The sequence below is a fragment of the Dendrobates tinctorius genome, unplaced genomic scaffold (genome assembly GCF_039654945.1).
Source record: "Dendrobates tinctorius isolate UK_male_01 unplaced genomic scaffold, ASM3965494v1 ptg000063l, whole genome shotgun sequence".
NCBI classification, from domain to species: domain Eukaryota; kingdom Metazoa; phylum Chordata; class Amphibia; order Anura; family Dendrobatidae; genus Dendrobates; species Dendrobates tinctorius.
The window spans coordinates 3,314,767-3,331,466 of NW_027361731.1; the positions used below are offsets into that span (position 1 = coordinate 3,314,767).

A 16,700-nucleotide genomic window follows, 5' to 3' on the forward strand; every position below is an offset into this window, starting at 1 on the left:
ATCTGGTGAACTTTCATCCTTTTGCTGGATCCCAATGTTCTTATATATATATATATATATATATATATATATATATATAAATATATATATATAATTATACTGTGTAATATTACACAGGATTTTTATGATGTTATATCGGCTCATCTTCTCATTCAGGTCTCTACAATATCGGATCCTCTCAGTGAAGATCTTCTACATAAGAGAATTTTCCTGATTTACCCATCAAGGATGGATATGGACAGAGACAAGATGGCAGAGAGGGTATTACACCTCACCCTAGAGATCCTCTTCCGGCTTACCGGAGAGGTGAGAGATTCTGATGACGTCACATTACATCATTCTTATCTATGGGAATAACAGATGGACAGAACTGGAGAGGTGAGGACTCTGGAAATGTCTGTAGTGAGATTAATTAATGTGTCTCTCCATAACCAGGATTACACAGTGGTGAAGAAGACCTCTAGTGAGCGCTGTCAGGACCCTGTGTCTGAGGGATGGGGAAGACCCCTGAACCCAATCATGAGGCCTCCACCTCACTCCCTGATACATGAGGACATCAATGACCAGAAGATCCTAGAACTCACCTACAAGATGATTGAGCTGCTGACTGGAGAGGTGACACTGCTGGGAATGCTGGGACATTATACTGTAACGCTATGAAGGGATCTGGGGGATGATGGTATCATTGTATGTGTCAGGTTCCTATAAGGTGTCAGGATGTCGCTGTCTATTTCTCCATGAAGGAGTGGGAGTATTTAGAAGGACACAAAGATCTGTACAAGAACGTCATGATGGAGGTTCCCCAGCCCCTCACATCACCAGGTAAGAGACAAAGTAAAAGTACAGCATACATAGAATGTGCTGATAAGTTAGAAAATCACTTGGAATTTAATTATGATGGGTCTGTAAGAGAAAGCGGAGGGTAATGATGCTGTTGGCTTCCTAGAGTCCTGATATACTATTGGATGAATTTACCTTCTCTCCCTTCATGTGTTGGAATGACTCGAGCCCTGATTTCATGGATTCACTTCACATCATAAATTGCATTATGTTTACAATCCTAAGGAATTCAGATTACTGCACAATCTCTCCTGAAATGGGGGGAGCACTAATACTCTCTCTACTCTTACATAGTTAAATATTTAAATAGTTAAATAGGTTAAAAAAAGACTTATGTCTATCAAGTTCAACTTTTCTCTTGTGTTAAATAATAGTGACATTTCGGCACTAATTTAACTATAACCCACAATGTTTTGTGTATTGGGGAAATTATCCAGCCCTTTTTAACAGCGGTTAGAGTGTCGGCCCTTACTACCTCTTGCGGTCGGCATTCCACAGTCTGACTGCTCTAACTGTAAAGAACCCTTTCCTATTTAGCTGCCAGAATCGCCTTACTTCCACCCGTAATGAGTGTCCCCAAGTCCTCAGTATGGTCTTTGGAAGAAATAAGTCATGTAACATCCTTTGTACTGACCACACATGTATTTATACATGTAAATGAGATCTCTGAGGCGTCTTTTCAAAGCTCAACAATCCCAACTTTTCCAACCTCTCTTCATATGAGAGGCCTTCCATCCCTTGCAATTCTCTAGTTGCCGTCTTTGACTGATTCTAACTTCTGAATATTTTTTTTTAAATGTGGAGCCCAAAACTGGATCCCATGTTCTAGATGTGGCCTCACCAGTAATTGTTAAAGGGGTTACAAAACGTTTGGATCGCCGGGTTTTATATATCTATTTATACATTTTAAATTCTTGTTTGCCTTTACGGCTGCTGCTTGACATTGAGTGCTGCTGCTCAGCTTACTTATAACCAGAATAACCTGCCCTTCTTCTGTTCTGTAGTCCTGAGTATGGTCCCATTTAACGTATATGCAGCAATAGGATTACTCGGTCCTAGGTACATTACTCTACATATATCTACATTAAATCTCATGTGCCAAGTGTTTGCCCATTCAGACATTTTATCCAGATCGTTTTGCAATATTGTACTATCAAGGTCAGATTTTAATATCCTACATAGTTTGGTGTCGTCAGCAAAGACTGACACATTATTATTATTATTATTATTATGTATTTCTATAGCACCGTTGATTCCATTGTGCTGTACATGAGAAGGGGTTACATACAATTTACAGATATCACTTACAGTAAACAATCTAATAATGACAGACTGATACAAAGGGGAGAGGACCCTGCCCTTTCGGGCTTACATTCTACAGGATGTTGGGAAAGGAGACAATAGGTTGGTGGGTTGAAGCAGGTCCGGTGTTGGTTGAGGCGATATCTCCGGTAGTGGCGAGGAGGTAGCGCAGTCATTTCAGGCTGTAAGCTTTTTTGAAGAGGTGGGTTTTCAGGTTCCGTCTGAAGGATCTGAATCTGGTTGATAGTCAGAATTGTTGGGGCACAGAATTCCAGAGGATGGGGGATATTCCGCAGAAGTTTTGGAGGTGACTAGGTTAGGAGCGAATAAGTGTGGAGGAGAGAAGGAGGTCTTGGGAGAACCGGAGATTATGTGAGGGAAGATATCGGGACATTGGTTCAGACTTATATGGAGGAGACAGGTTATGGATGGCTTTGTAGGTCAGTATTAGTAATTTGAACTGGATACACTGAGGGAATGGAAGCCAGTGAAGAGATTTACAGAGGGGAGAAGTAAGGAGAGAGATGAATTAGTCGGGCAGCAGAGTTAAGGATGGGCTGGAGAGGTGCGAGAGTGTTAGCAGGGAGGCCACAGAAAAGGATATTGCAGTAGTCGAGGTGGGAGATGATGAGGGCATGCACAAGCATTTTAGTAGATTGAAGGTTGAGGAAAGGATGGATTCTGGAAATATTTTTGAGCTGGAGGTGACAGGAGGTGGAAAGAGCTTGTCATGGTATCTGGAACTTTGGTCTGACAAGCGAAGGGTTAATGGTTAGAGCCTCTCTTTGACCTCAGGGAGGGTATTTATGGCCACAGGCGAGAAACCTTCCCTGTCGTTTATACTTCATACTTGAGTGTGTCCGACCCTGTCTTTGCTAAGTGCCTCTCGCCTGTTCCCGTGTCTATGGTGTGTATGATCTGGTCTGGTTTCTGGTTTTGTCTCTTGGCTTTCTGATTTGGTACCGTCCTGCTCGACCCGTGTTCTGACCTTTGGCTTCCCTCGACTACCCTCTCGCTTTCTGATTTTGAACCGTGCAGCCCAACCCGTGCCTAACCTCCTGCTTGCCTGACCATTCTTGTTCTGCCTGATTCTGTACCGCATTGCTCCTCCTGTGTATGACTTCTGGATTGTCTGACCATCGCTACTGTATAAACCCCTGGCTCTCTGAGCCCCCTGCCCGTCACACCTCAGCGTCCCTGCAATAAGCTCCGCCCCCTCTGACGTCACGTGGTGCTAGGTCCTGCAGCCTCTGAGCGCTTCTACTAGCATTCCGCCCCTTCCACAGGTCCTGCGACCTCCCAAACTATGTTCCTACACGGGCCCCTCTGACAGCCCCACGGTCTGAGTTGCTACGCTGACGCTGGGACTGCTGACCGGTCACGCTACCCTCCTGCAGATAAGGGTAAGCGTGATAGAGCTTGGATGTGCGGTTTGAAGGACAGGGCAGAGTCAAGGGTTACTCTGAGGCAGTGGACTTCCGATACAGGGGAAAGCGTGATGTCATTAATTGTGATAGATAAATCAGGTAAGGAAGATCTGTGAGATGGAGGAAAGATTATGAGTTCAGATTTGTCCACATTGAGTTTGAGGAATTGAGAGGAGAAGGAAAAGGATGTGGCTGATAGACACTCCGGGATTCTGGACAGCAGAGAGGTGACATCTGCGCCAGAGAGGTAGAACGGAGTGTCATCACATAAAGGCGGTACTGGAATCCATGGAACTTTATGAGTTGTCCCAGGTCAAGTGTATATATGGAGAAGAGTAGGGGTCCTAGAACAGAGCCTTGTGGGACGAGAGAGGGTGCGATGAGGAGGTAGTGTGGGAGTGGGAGACGTGGTTGGAAAGGTATGAGTAGATCCAGTATTATAGGGTGAGGTCTTTGATGTCAAAGGAGGAGAGGATCTGTAGTAGGAGGCAGTGGTCAACTGTGTCGAGCGCAGAGGACAGGTCTAGAAGGAGGAGTATAGAATATTGTCCATTAACATTTGCTGTAAGTAGGTTGTTAGTAATTTTGGTCAAGACAGTCTCAGTGGAATTATGAGGACAGAAACCAGATTGTAGATTGTCAAAGAGCAATTTAGATGAGAGGTGGGAGGAAAGTTCAGCGTGGACGTGCTGCTCCAGGAGTTTGGAAGCGAATGGGAGCAGTGATATTGGGCAATAGCTGGACATAGCGGTTGGGTCAAGGGTTGGCTTTTTAACGATAGGCGTGATTGTGGCATGTTTGAAAGCAGAAGGGAAGGTACCAGAAGTTAGTGATAGGTTGAAGAGGTGGGTTAGGGATGGAATAAGTGTGGTGGTGAGGTTGTGGAGAAGGTGGGATGGGATGGGGTGGGGTTCACAAGTGGTGAGATGTGATTTGGAGGGGAGACAATTAAGCTCCCCTTCAGTGATGTTGGAGAGGGAGGTTATGGGGAAAGGGCATTGGTCTGGTATACAAAGGGGTTGTGGTGGTTGAACAATAAAGACTTGCCTTGTTTGTTCAATCTTATTTTTGAAGTAGGTCACAAAGTCCTCAATAGATATGAGGGAGGTTGGAGGGGGCAGTGGTGGGCAGAGGAAGGAGTTAAAAGTTTTGAATAACTGTTTGAGGTTGTAGGATAGGGAAGATATGAGGGTTGTGAAGTAGGCCAGATTTGAAAGCGAGTGTTGCCTGTTTGAATGCAGTGAAATCATATTGTGAATTTGTTTTCTTCCAACGTCGCTCTGCCACCCTGGACACTTGCCGGAGCTTTTTAGTGATGTTATTGTGCCAGGGTTGTCTATTGATACGTCACACTCTGTCATGAACGAATGGAGCGACTGTTATGAATGAGTCACTGGAGGAGGAAAAAACAAAAATACAAGCTAAGTCCAGAAAACCGGAGAGGTTGGTAGCTAGCGGATTGCAGACCCCTGATCCTATTCACAACAGCTAACAGTGGGGTGTTCCTACGGTGGTCCTAGACACCTCGTTCACAGCCGGAGAACTAAATAAACCTAAAGAAAGAAAGGGGAAATCTAAACTGCCCCAGAGCAGACCCCAAAGCAATAGACAGCCCCCAACATGTATTGACGGTGAAAACAGATGAAAACACAAACACAGACAGAAAGACAGGCTGATCAAACGATGGGGCCCTCACTAACTAGATAAGACAGGAAAGAAAAGCAACTGTCTGCAATCACGCAAAAACCATGTCAAAAATAATGTCCAACACGTCTGATAGAAAAGGCCCTGAAGTCACTAGACTTCAAATCACTATATCAGCACTCAGGTATATTCTGAAAACAGAGTAAAGAGATCAACTGATCAGAGACAAAAATGGAGTTCAGCCAGTCCCAACCAGGGCTGGCTGAACACAAACACTAAGTAAACCAGACAAAATCTCATGGAACAATAGCAGAGCAAAAACTTAGCTTTAGTAGACAGGACTAAACTGGAGGCCAGAGCTCAGAGCAGAGAGGATCACCAGCAACCCAGCAGGGCGTCGGCGGCCTTATATCCACTCAGAGATTCCGGATGTCCAATCACACTCCACCTGTTCAGATGACAGGTTTTTCCCATCCAAATCAATTTCACTACCTCCTTTCACCAGCAGAGGGAGTTCATCGGACATCAAAGGTGAAGGAGAAAATGAGCTCATAACAAGCGACCATGTCAATGGCTGCGAGAGTGGCATTGTAGAAAGCAGCGGCACTGTCTGTGTCGTGCAGTGAGGATATGGATTGCAGTGGTAGAATAGAGTCAGATAGCGTGTGGGTGTCTAAGTGTGCGAGGTTTCTGCGGGGATGTACAAGTGGCTGTACATGGGTGACAGGGATGAGAGAGTGAGTAAATGGTGGTCAGATAGAGGGTGAGTGGAGGTTAGATAGAGAGCAGAGACGGGTGAAGATCGGATCTGTTGTATGTCCATCTGTGTGGGTGGCTAAGGAGGACCATTTAGTAAGTCCAAAAGATGAGGTAAGGGACAGAAGTTTGGAGTCCGTTGACTTAAGGGTATCAGTAGGGATGTTGAAGTCACCCATGATGATAGTGGGAATGTCAGTGGAAAGAAAGTGAAGAAGCCAGGTAGAAGATTAGTCAATAAAGGCTGTAGTCGGGCCCAGAGGTCGGTATATGATGGCCAGTTGGAGGTTGGAGGGAGAGTAGATACAGACAGAGTGTACTTCAAAAGAGGGGAGGATAAGGGAGGGAAGAGGGGGGATTGGGTTAAAGGTACAGTTAGTAGAAAGGAGAAGACCCACTCCTCCACCATGTTTGTTGCCGGGGTGAGGAGTGTGGGTAAAGTGGAGGCCGCTGTAACACAGCGCAGCAGGGGAGGCGGTGTCAGAGGGTGTCAGCCATGTTTTATGTGAGGCCGAGGAAGGCAAGATTGCGAGAGAGAGGTCATTAATCACATGAAGATTATTGCAGATGAAGCTGGCATTCCAGATACTCCAGAAAGAGGGAGCAGGGGAGTGGGCGTCAAGTGCACGGGTTTTACGTTGGAGAGATTGCGGTAGTTCATGTTGGATAGGGAGTGGTAGGAGGGGGAATGAAGGGGAGGTATTAGCTGTGGGGGTCCAGGATTGGGAGATATGTTGCCAGCAGTGAGGAGAAGCAGAGAGAGGGAGAACAGGTGGGAGGAGAGTGGCCGGCTTGTTTTATGTTTTATTAGGACAGATCTGAGGTTGAGGAGCAGCAACAGAGGAGTTCCATTGGGGAGGTAAGAGGAGATGAATATTTGGTTAGAGGGTGTTGGAATTTGGGGATAGCGAAGGAGAGTGAGGATTAGTGGAGCAAACACTGTAAGGGCATATGTAAACATGGTGAAGGAGTAAGATGGGTTAATAGAAAAGCTAGGTCCAAGTAATAAGAAGTGCTTACTCTGCAGATATACCCAAAAGAGACAGATACATAGTGTGGGGTCCTGACTCCTGCCATGACTAACTGCTGTTGAATTAACTGCAGCTTCTGTATACTTATTTGCAAGTACACTTTGCTGCAGGGGGACGCTTTCCAGACCCCACACGTGTGCACCCCTTAGAATGCTACTAAATTTATAGGACTGAGTAGAGGATCAGTTGACAGGGATTGTGGGAGCTGGTTTGGGATAAATTAGCAGCTGGCCAGCACACCAGGGGTGGATAGATGATCAAAGACACTAGGCCTAGCTACATCTCTTGTTAAGGATATGAAATCAATATTTAGTTATGAAGATATCTAAATCATAGATGCACAGACGCTCACACCTAAATCATGAAAACTCACATAAAATAAGGTTGCTTTTAGTACATATTGAAATAGAATGCTGATGTGGATTTTAAACTACTGTATATACTCTACTATGAGCCGACCTGAGTATAAGCCAAGGCACCTAATTTTGCTACAAAAAACTGGGAAAACTTATTGACTCGAGTGTAAGCCTAGGGTGGGAAATGCAGCAGCTACTGGTAAATTTCAAAAATAAAAATAGATACCAATGAAAGTAAAATTAATTGAGACATCAGTAGGTTAAATGTTTTTGACTATTGATTTAAAATAAAAACATTAAACAAGCACTGCAAGTGGAATAGAGGGTCAACAAAAACAATATGGTAACAACAGTAACTTTAAAAGTGCAAAAACCTTAGCTTAATCAGCAACCAAGCTAAAACACAATAGTTAAAATCCTTCAAAGTCACTGGATTCCTCATCATCTGTATATCCAAATAGAGCTTCAGCTTGTAAGAGGTTATCAGCATAGACATTGTCATCATCACTGAGTTGGTCATCACCATCACTGCTGTCGTTCTCATACAAAGCTCTGTCTTCACTGGCATCCATAGCATTACTAATGCCACATTTCATGAAGTTCCGTTGCACCATGTCCTCTGGAATCTCTTCCCATGCATCACAAACCCACTTTACTATTAATTCTATGTCCGGTAAAATAGTTAGCAAAATAGTTTTGTCTCCCATATTTGCCACAGTTCTGTTGCTTGGAAAATCAAAAATCATGGGTGTTTCATCCATATTTCCTATATTTCTCCAGGTCATAGTTATGGATCCTTCTTTGTTTTATGATGAATGGAATGACACCACTCTTTCATCAAGGTCTTTTGGCAACTTCTGTGAAATCTTTGTTTTTTGCCGCAAACTTAGGCCAAATCTATTCATGACATGGGTACACCATCCCATTCTGCTGATGCAACAAAATTTTCAGTGCCTGGTGCTTTCAATTTGTCTTCTTTAGCCATTTGAAGAGGACGTAAGCAAATTCCCATGCGTGTTACGCAGTAACCATTTTGACGACACGCCATAACACATTTTTGCAATTCAGTCTCTAGAGCCTCATATGACATCTTTAAACCACGTTGAGCTTTTGTTGCCTTTGGAATCTTTACCAAGTCCGCTTTCATTTTCCGCTACTCCCTCACTTGTTTTTCGTTAACACAAAATTCCCTACTTGCAATACTGTTATTGCTTTCTTCTGCCCTTGACACAACCTTAAGTTTGAAACCAGCGCTTCGTACAACCTGCATTTTGTTTTGGTCCAGGATTAGAAGTATTGGGATCCATTTCTAACAGGATAAAAAAGACTTTAAAAAAGAAATCCATACCATAGCGATTAAATTCTCGAAATACGGTACGTACTGTATATCCAAGACCAGAGCTATAGCAGTACGTGTACTTAGTCAGAGAAAAGAGGGAGACACAAAAGCGCAAATAGAGTCTTAGCAAACGTTACACAGAGTTGCCCACCTGGTGAGAGTGAAGGAAAGACATATAATAATGGTGGCTGCTGCAGATCCACAGGTCAGTGCAGGACCTGGTTGAAGCATACAATTAGGTAGGAAGGAAGGATCATCCCCGTGCTGCCAAAAGAATAATTAAAAAAATTGTAAAATATTTGTGATATGTCCTGATGAAGTGGTTACCTAAACCCTGAAATGTGTAGAATAAACCACATTGAAACCTCTACAATTTTTGGAATTCTTCTTGCGGCAGCGCGGGGATGATCCTTTCTTCCTACCTAAGACTACGTGTACTTAGCAATGCTTGGGCAAAGCTAGGGAGCTCCATTTTGAATCATGAGCCCCATATAATGCTCCATACAGTTTATAATGGGCCCATATCATGCTCCATACAGTTCATGATGGGCCCCAGAAGATGCTCCATACAAAATACGCCGCATACAATGCTTCATAAAGTTCATGATGGGCCCATATAATGCTTCATAAAGTTCATGATGTGCCCATACAATGCTTCATAAAGTTCATGATGGACCCATATAATGCTTCACAAAGTTCATGATGGGCCCATTTAATGCTTCATAAAGTTCATGATGGGCCCATACAATGCTTCATAAAGTTCATGATGGGCCCATATAATGCTTCATAAAGTTCATGATGGGCCCATATAATGCTTCATAAAGTTCATGATGGGCCCATATAATGCTTCATAAAGTTCATGATGGGCCCATATAATGCTTCATAAAGGTCATGATGGGCCCATAAAATGCTTCATAAAGTTCATGATGTGCCCATACAATGCTTCATACAGTTCATGATAGGCCCATATAATGTTTCATAAAGTTCATGATGGGCCCATATAATGTTTCATAAAGTTCATGATGTGCCCATACAATGCTTCATAAAGTTCATGAAGGACCCATATAATGCTTCATAAAGTTCATGATGGGCCCATATAATGCTTCATAAAGGTCATGATGGGCCCATATAATGCTTCATAAAGTTCATGATGGGCCCATATAATGCTTCATAAAGTTCATGATGGGCCCATATAATGCTTCATAAAGTTCATGATGTGCCCATACAATGCTCCATAAAGTTCATGATGGCCCCATAAGATGCCCATATACCCAATAATGCTTATGATGATTATACCTAATAATGCTGCTGATCATTACCGTATACACAATAATGCTGCTAATCATTACCGTATACCCAATAATGCTGATGATGATTACCGTATACCCAATAATGCTGATGATTATACCCAGTAATGCTGCTGCTGATTATTGTATACCCAGTAATGCTGCTAATAATCATACCCAATAATGCTGCTGATGATCATACCCGATAATGCTGCTGATGATCATACCCAATAATGCTGCTCTGCAATAAAAAAAAATGAGCTGACCTCTGCTCCTCAGTGTTGCCAGCTCTCTGCAGTAACTGTTCAGGCAGAGGGTGCGCACTAAGCATGTCATTGCGCCCTCTGACCTGAACGTCAGAGGACGCGGAAGACACAGCGCGGCGGTGGAACGGGGACAGGTGAATATCGCAAGTACCGGGGGCCTGAACAAGCGGCTGCACACTCACATACACCCCCATAGCGCACCAATGTCCCCACCTGCTCTGGACCCCGGCACTTGCCCCGGTGCCAACGCTGACTGCCGGCCCTGTCAACAGCCACCAGGACACTGACAGAGACTGCAGGGACGCGCGCAGATAACCAGGAGAGACCAGGGACCTCCGCACTGCATTGGAGAACAGGTAAGTGGGTGTCACGTCGGCGATGGTAGCCGCCACCGTCCCAGCAGCGGCGGGGCCTGCCGCCACCTATACTCACCGGCGCTCGCCACGCCGCATTGTGCCCGTCTCCTCCATGTCCTCATCAGTCCGGCGCGTGCCTGTCTCGTGCGGGCACCTTAGGCCGCGGACGCGCGCTCTGCAGGTCTCTTAACCCTGCAGCGCCCGCCAAGAAGCCTGAGCGCCCAATCAGCTAGCAGCAGGGGGTATATCAGGTGTCTCCAGAATGGTGGAGACGCCTGATTATCGTGTGCCTTTCCTTGCGGTATCCTGGCAAAGTGTTTAGGGGTTTCCCCTTCACACTCTCTCGCTAGACCTGTACTCCGTGTCTCCGTCCTGTACTCCGGTGCCCAGTCCTGTACTCCGTGTCTCCGTCCTGTACTCCAGTGCCCAGTCCTGTACTCCGTGTCTCCGTCCTGTACTCCAGTGATCAGTCCTGTACTCCGTGTCTCCGTCCTGTACTCCGCTCTCAGTGCCCAGTCCTGTACTCCGTGTCTCCGTCCTGTACTTCGTTCTCGGTGCCCAGTCCTGTACTCCGTGTCTCTGTCCTGTACTCCAGTGCCCAGTCCTGTACTCCGTGTCTCCGTCCTGTACTCCAGTGCCCAGTCCTGTACTCCGTGTCTCCGTCCTGTACTCCGCTCTCAGTGCCCAGTCCTGTACCCCGTGTCTCCGTCCTGTACTCCCTACTCTGTTCTGCATTCTGTTCTCAGTCCTGTACCCCTCACTCAGTCCTTTGAGCCGCCCCTCTTGGTTCTAGCAGTCGCGGCATCTGTCTTCCGAGGGTCTGCCCCTAATGGCCCCTGTATAGGGGTCGGCACCACCTGGTGCGCTCATCCCCGGGAGCTCCAGTGCCGCGATCCAGAGGGTCCACTCTCGGACGTAACCTTCCTGGCCGTCACAGTATAATCAGGGCATGGACCCTGCTAGCGCCTCGGCGGCCACCCAGAAAGAATTGCTCTTTTTGCGGGAGAATCAAACCAGAATAATGTCCTTTATGAAATCCATGGACACCCGCCTTTCCGCCCTACAAACTACTGATCCGGGGAGCGCCCCGTTGCTAGCGGGACTCCAGCAGGAGCTCACGCAGCAGCGTGACGCCCAGTCCCATATTCTGAGCTACATGGCGTCCGTGGACGACCGACTCCAGTCCCTACAGTCCTCTGCTGCCGCTTCAGCTCTACCTCGGGACCCCCTATCCCTTCCGCCACCATGCTTGGGGAAACCTCCCAGGTTTGGTGGCGACCCCAAAATGTGTCGGGGGTTTTTAAACCAGTGCCGCTTGCACTTTGAGCTCCTGCCTCAGCAATACCCCTCTGATCGGGCCAAGGTAGCTTTCATTGTGTCCCATCTTGAGGGGGAGACCTTAGCATGGGTAAATCCCCTGTGGGAGAGAGATGACCCGGTGGTATCAAGCATCCACAACTTCCTGGATACTTTTCGCAGGGTATTTGATGAGCCTGGCCGAGTGGCCTCCACCACTGAGGCTCTTTTCAATCTTCGCCAAGGTTCTCTCACCATAGGACAGTATGCCATCCGCTTCCGGACACTGTCCTCTGAACTGAGGTGGAATAATGAGGTTTTGGTTGGGGCCTTTTGGAGGGGACTCTCCGGTAAAATAAAAGATGAGCTTGCCGGCCGAGACACTCCTACCACTCTGGAAGATCTTATATCCCTAGCTACCCGTATAGATTTACGGTTTCAGGAACGCACCCGGGAGTCTGTTAGGGAGAGGAGATCTTTTAGGCTATACCAAGCGCCCATTCCCCGCTCCCCGTCGTCTTCTTGTAATCCCACTCCCGAGCCCATGCAAGTGGACCGAGTAAAGTTGTCCTAGCAAGAACGCAGGGAGAGAAGGATGCAGGGCCTATGCCTTTATTGTGGTGGGGCCAATCATTTTGTGCGTACTTGCCCAGTGCGGCCGGGAAACGCCTCCGCCTAGGCCAGGTAAGAGAGGCCTTCCTAGGTGACACCGATTCCTCTCTGCCCCTTTCCATTTCGGCTTTAATTGTTTTAGGTCAGGAGCGCAGATCTGTGGAGGCGTATGTGGACTCGGGTGCGGCTGGTAACTTCATCCGGCTTAAAGAAGTGGACCAGCTCCGGATTCCGGTTGTTATGCTAGAGAATCCACGCTCCAACGCCTCCGTGGTTGGCAAACCACTACCTGATCCCATCACCATGGTCACTGTCGAGGTGGAGATACAAGTTGGAGCTCTTCACCGAGAAAAAATCGCCTTTTATGTTTTGCCCAGTTTGTCCCATGCCGTGCTCCTCGGCTTTCCCTGGCTTCGTCTACATGAGCCCGTTCTGGACTGGCGTTCCGGGGAGATCCTCCGCTGGGGACACTTCTGCCATGAACGTTGTCTGTTGCCAGTATCTCGCCCAAGTCCGCAGCAAGCTCCTACCGATCTTCCTGGGCTTCCTACGGCTTACCACTTGTACACCGACGTCTTCAGCAAGAAGGAGGCTAAGACACTGCCGCCACATCGCGCCTACGATTGCCCAATTGAGCTGATGCCAGGAGCGATTCCTCCCAGGGGAAGAATTTATCCTCTGTCTCCGGCAGAAACCGCGGCCATGTCCGAATATATCCAGGAAAACTTGGCTCTGGGTTTTATTCGCAAGTCATCCTCCGCTGCTGGAGCAGGGTTCTTTTTCGTCCGGAAGAAAGACGGATCTCTTCGGCCATGAATTGACTACCGAGGCCTGAACAGTATCACAGTCAAAAATAGGTATCCCCTTCCGCTGATCCCGGAACTCTTTGACCTCTTGAGAGGGGCCAGGATCTTTACCAAATTGGATCTGCGGGGAACCTATAACTTGATCCGAATCTGTGCCGGGGATGAATGGAAGACGGCCTTCAATACTCGAGACGGCCATTACGAGTATTTGGTTATGCCTTTTGGTCTCTGTAACGCCCCGGCGGTTTTCCAGGAGTTCGTTAATGAGATCTTTCGAGACCTACTCTACTCATGTGTCGTCGTATATCTAGATGACATACTCATCTTTTCACCTGACTTATCCACTCACAGAAGGAGTGTTCGGCTGGTTCTGCAACGTCTACGGGAGAACAGACTCTACGCTAAACTAGAAAAATGTCTGTTCGAACAAACCTCATTGCCCTTCCTAGGGTATATCATCACGGACTCCGGAGTGAAGATGGACCCCGAAAAATTGTCTGCTGTGCTCAAATGGCCATGTCCAGTTGGAGTAAAAGCCATCCAACGGTTCCTGGGTTTCGCAAACTATTACAGACAGTTCGTTCCCTTCTTCCCCTCGGTGACCAAGCCCATCTCTGCTTTGACCCGGAACGGGACCAAACCAAATGTCTGGACTCCGGAGGCTGAAGAGGCCTTTCTTGCCTTTAAACGGTCCTTTTCTACCGCTCCAATTTTACACCGGCCGTTAGTCAATAGGCCCTTCATCCTAGAGGTAGATGCCTCCTCTACTGGTGCGGGAGCGGTCCTTTCTCAGCGGACAAGTTCTGGTCAAGTGGTGCCTTGTGGATACTTCTCTAAATCATTCTCTCCCGCAGAATGCAACTACTCAATTGGAGACCGGGAATTACTAGCCATTAAGATGGCTTTGGAGGAGTGGCGGTATCTTTTAGAGGGGGCAGTCCATCCATTCATAATCTTCACGGACCACAAGAATTTGGTGTATCTTCAGTCTGCGCAAAGGCTCAACTCCAGGCAAGCCAGGTGGTCGCTATATTTTTCCCGGTTTGACTTCAAACTTCATTTTCGACCTGGGGACAGAAACATCAATGCTCTATCCAGGTCCCTACAGTCACCTGAGGCTGAGGAGGTTTCTTCTCACATTATTGAGCCGGCCAAAGTTATCACCGTGGCGCCCGTGACGCTCTCCCCCATTTCGCCAGGCAAGACCTTCGTCCCACAGAATAAGAGGTCGGAAGTCATAGTCTGGGGGCATTCCTCCAAGATTGCGGGTCACGTCGGGGTCAAGAAGACCCTCAGCCTTCTTTCGTGCTACTATTGGTGGCCTTCCCTTCGCCAAGATGTGACAGATTTCATAGCCTCCTGCATGACTTGTGCTCTGAACAAGGTACCAAGAAGTCTGCCGTCCGGTCTGCTCCACCCTCTGCCTCCTCCTGAGGCCCTTTGGCGACAGATTGGTATGGATTTCATTACCGATCTACCGCGCTCTTCCGGGTGTACTACCATCTTAGTAGTGGTCGATCGCTTCTCTAAAATGGCCCATTTCATCCCGCTGCCCGGATTACCTACGGCATCTGAGCTGGCCAAAGTCTTCATACACCAGATCTTTAGGCTTCACGGACTCCCACAACGAATTGTCTCCGATCGAGGGGTCCAGTTTACCTCCCGTTTTTGAAACCCACTCAGCAAGCTCATGGGTATATCTCTGGACTTCTCCTCTGCTTATCACCCTCAGTCCAATGGGCAAGTGGAACGGATCAATCAGGTATTAGCAGCCTACCTGCGTACCTTCTCTAACGCCCATCAAGACAACTGGGTGTCTCTTCTGCCATGGGCAGAGTTCGCCCACAACAACCATCCTAATGAGTCCACCACTAAAACGCCGTTCTTCGTGGTTTCCGGACAGAACCCTGGTGTTCCACTACCTCTCTCTACGCCTTCTGGTGTTCCCGCAGCAGATGTCCTAGCTACCGAATTTTCTCAAGTCTGGAAAGAGACCAGAGAGGCACTTGAAAGATCCAGTATCCGGATTAAGAGACATGCAGACAAGAGGCGCAGGGATCTTCCGCCATACCAACCTGGCGACAAAGTCTGGCTGTCAACTAAGCATATCCGCTTGAAGATACCTTCTTACAAACTGGGTCCTCGGTACATCGGCCCGTTCGAGGTTCTGGGACGCATTAACAACGTGGCTTATAAATTGAGGTTGCCGGCTTCGCTTCGGGTCCCTAACGCCTTCCATGTCTCGCTCCTTAAACCTGTTGTTCTGAATCGGTATCGCTCAGTCCCACCTCCTTCCCCTCAGCCAGTAGGGGCCGATAACATCTTTGAGGTAAAAGAAATTCTTGCCGTGAAAAAAGTTCGGGGGCGTACCCTCTTCCTCATTGATTGGAAGGGTTTTGGTCCTGAAGAGAGGTCCTGGGAACCCAAGGAGAATGTTAATGCTCCTCTTCTTTTAATGAGGTTTTTGTCCAACCTCAGGAGAGGGAGACGTAAAGGGGGGGGTTCTGTCACGTCGGCGGTGGTAGCCGCCGCCGTCCCAGCAGCGGCGGGGCCTGCCGCCGCCTATACTCACCGGCGCTCGCCACGCCGCATTGTGCCCGTCTCCTCCATGTCCTCATCAGTCCGGCGCGTGCCTGTCTCGTGCGGGCACCTTAGGCCGCAGGCGCGCTCTACAGGTCTCTTAACCCTGCAGCGCCCGCCCAGAAGCCTGAGCGCCCAATCAGCTAGCAGCAGGGGGTATATCAGGCGTCTCCAGCATGGTGGAGACGTCTGATTATCGTGTGCCTTTCCTTGCGGTATCCTGGCCAAGTGTTTAGGCGTTTCCCCCAGGGCTGTGGAGTCGGTAAGCCACAGTTGCGACTCCGACTCCTTCATAAATGGCCAATTCGTAACAATAAATTTACTGTTGTCAAATCTTAACATCGTGCTTATTCAGTTTCTCACCATCATATAAGTAAGCAGACCACTTAGAGCAAAAACTATATTTATTAGAATACAATTAGAATATAGCAAATAACTTTTATAAACTTTTATAAACTCTTGTAAGTAAATATCCAATAAACGATGTTATGCAGTTAATAAGAAGAAATCTATAAATTTGTCCTCAGAAAAAGTATTGCCTCTGTCAGATCCTCCTTCATGGATGCCCTCAAATCTGATCTAATTATTTTGAGAGCAGAGAACAACCTCTCTACACTAACTTGTGTTGGTGGCAAAGCAGTAACCACTCGGGCAACATCTCTGACAATGTCAGGATACAGAGGAATCGCTTGTTGCACTGTTATTTTTGATGAACGGTCAAATTTCTCAATTTCTTTTAGTGCACATGAAAAATTCTGCTGAAATGTACTGGCTGTGTTCTTTGATGGGGATGACTCTTCTAT

General features: G+C 47.3%; 1 protein-coding gene across 1 annotated transcript in view; it reads left to right on the top strand.

Moving 5' to 3' along the window:
- LOC141094179 (uncharacterized) overlaps positions 1 to 16,700 on the top strand; it is a 287,422-nt gene that overhangs the window by 69,042 nt on the left and 201,680 nt on the right. The window contains 3 exon segments of the mRNA XM_073579939.1: positions 157 to 306; positions 436 to 615; positions 699 to 822. Coding sequence (XP_073436040.1) covers positions 157 to 306; positions 436 to 615; positions 699 to 822 — 454 coding nt within the window.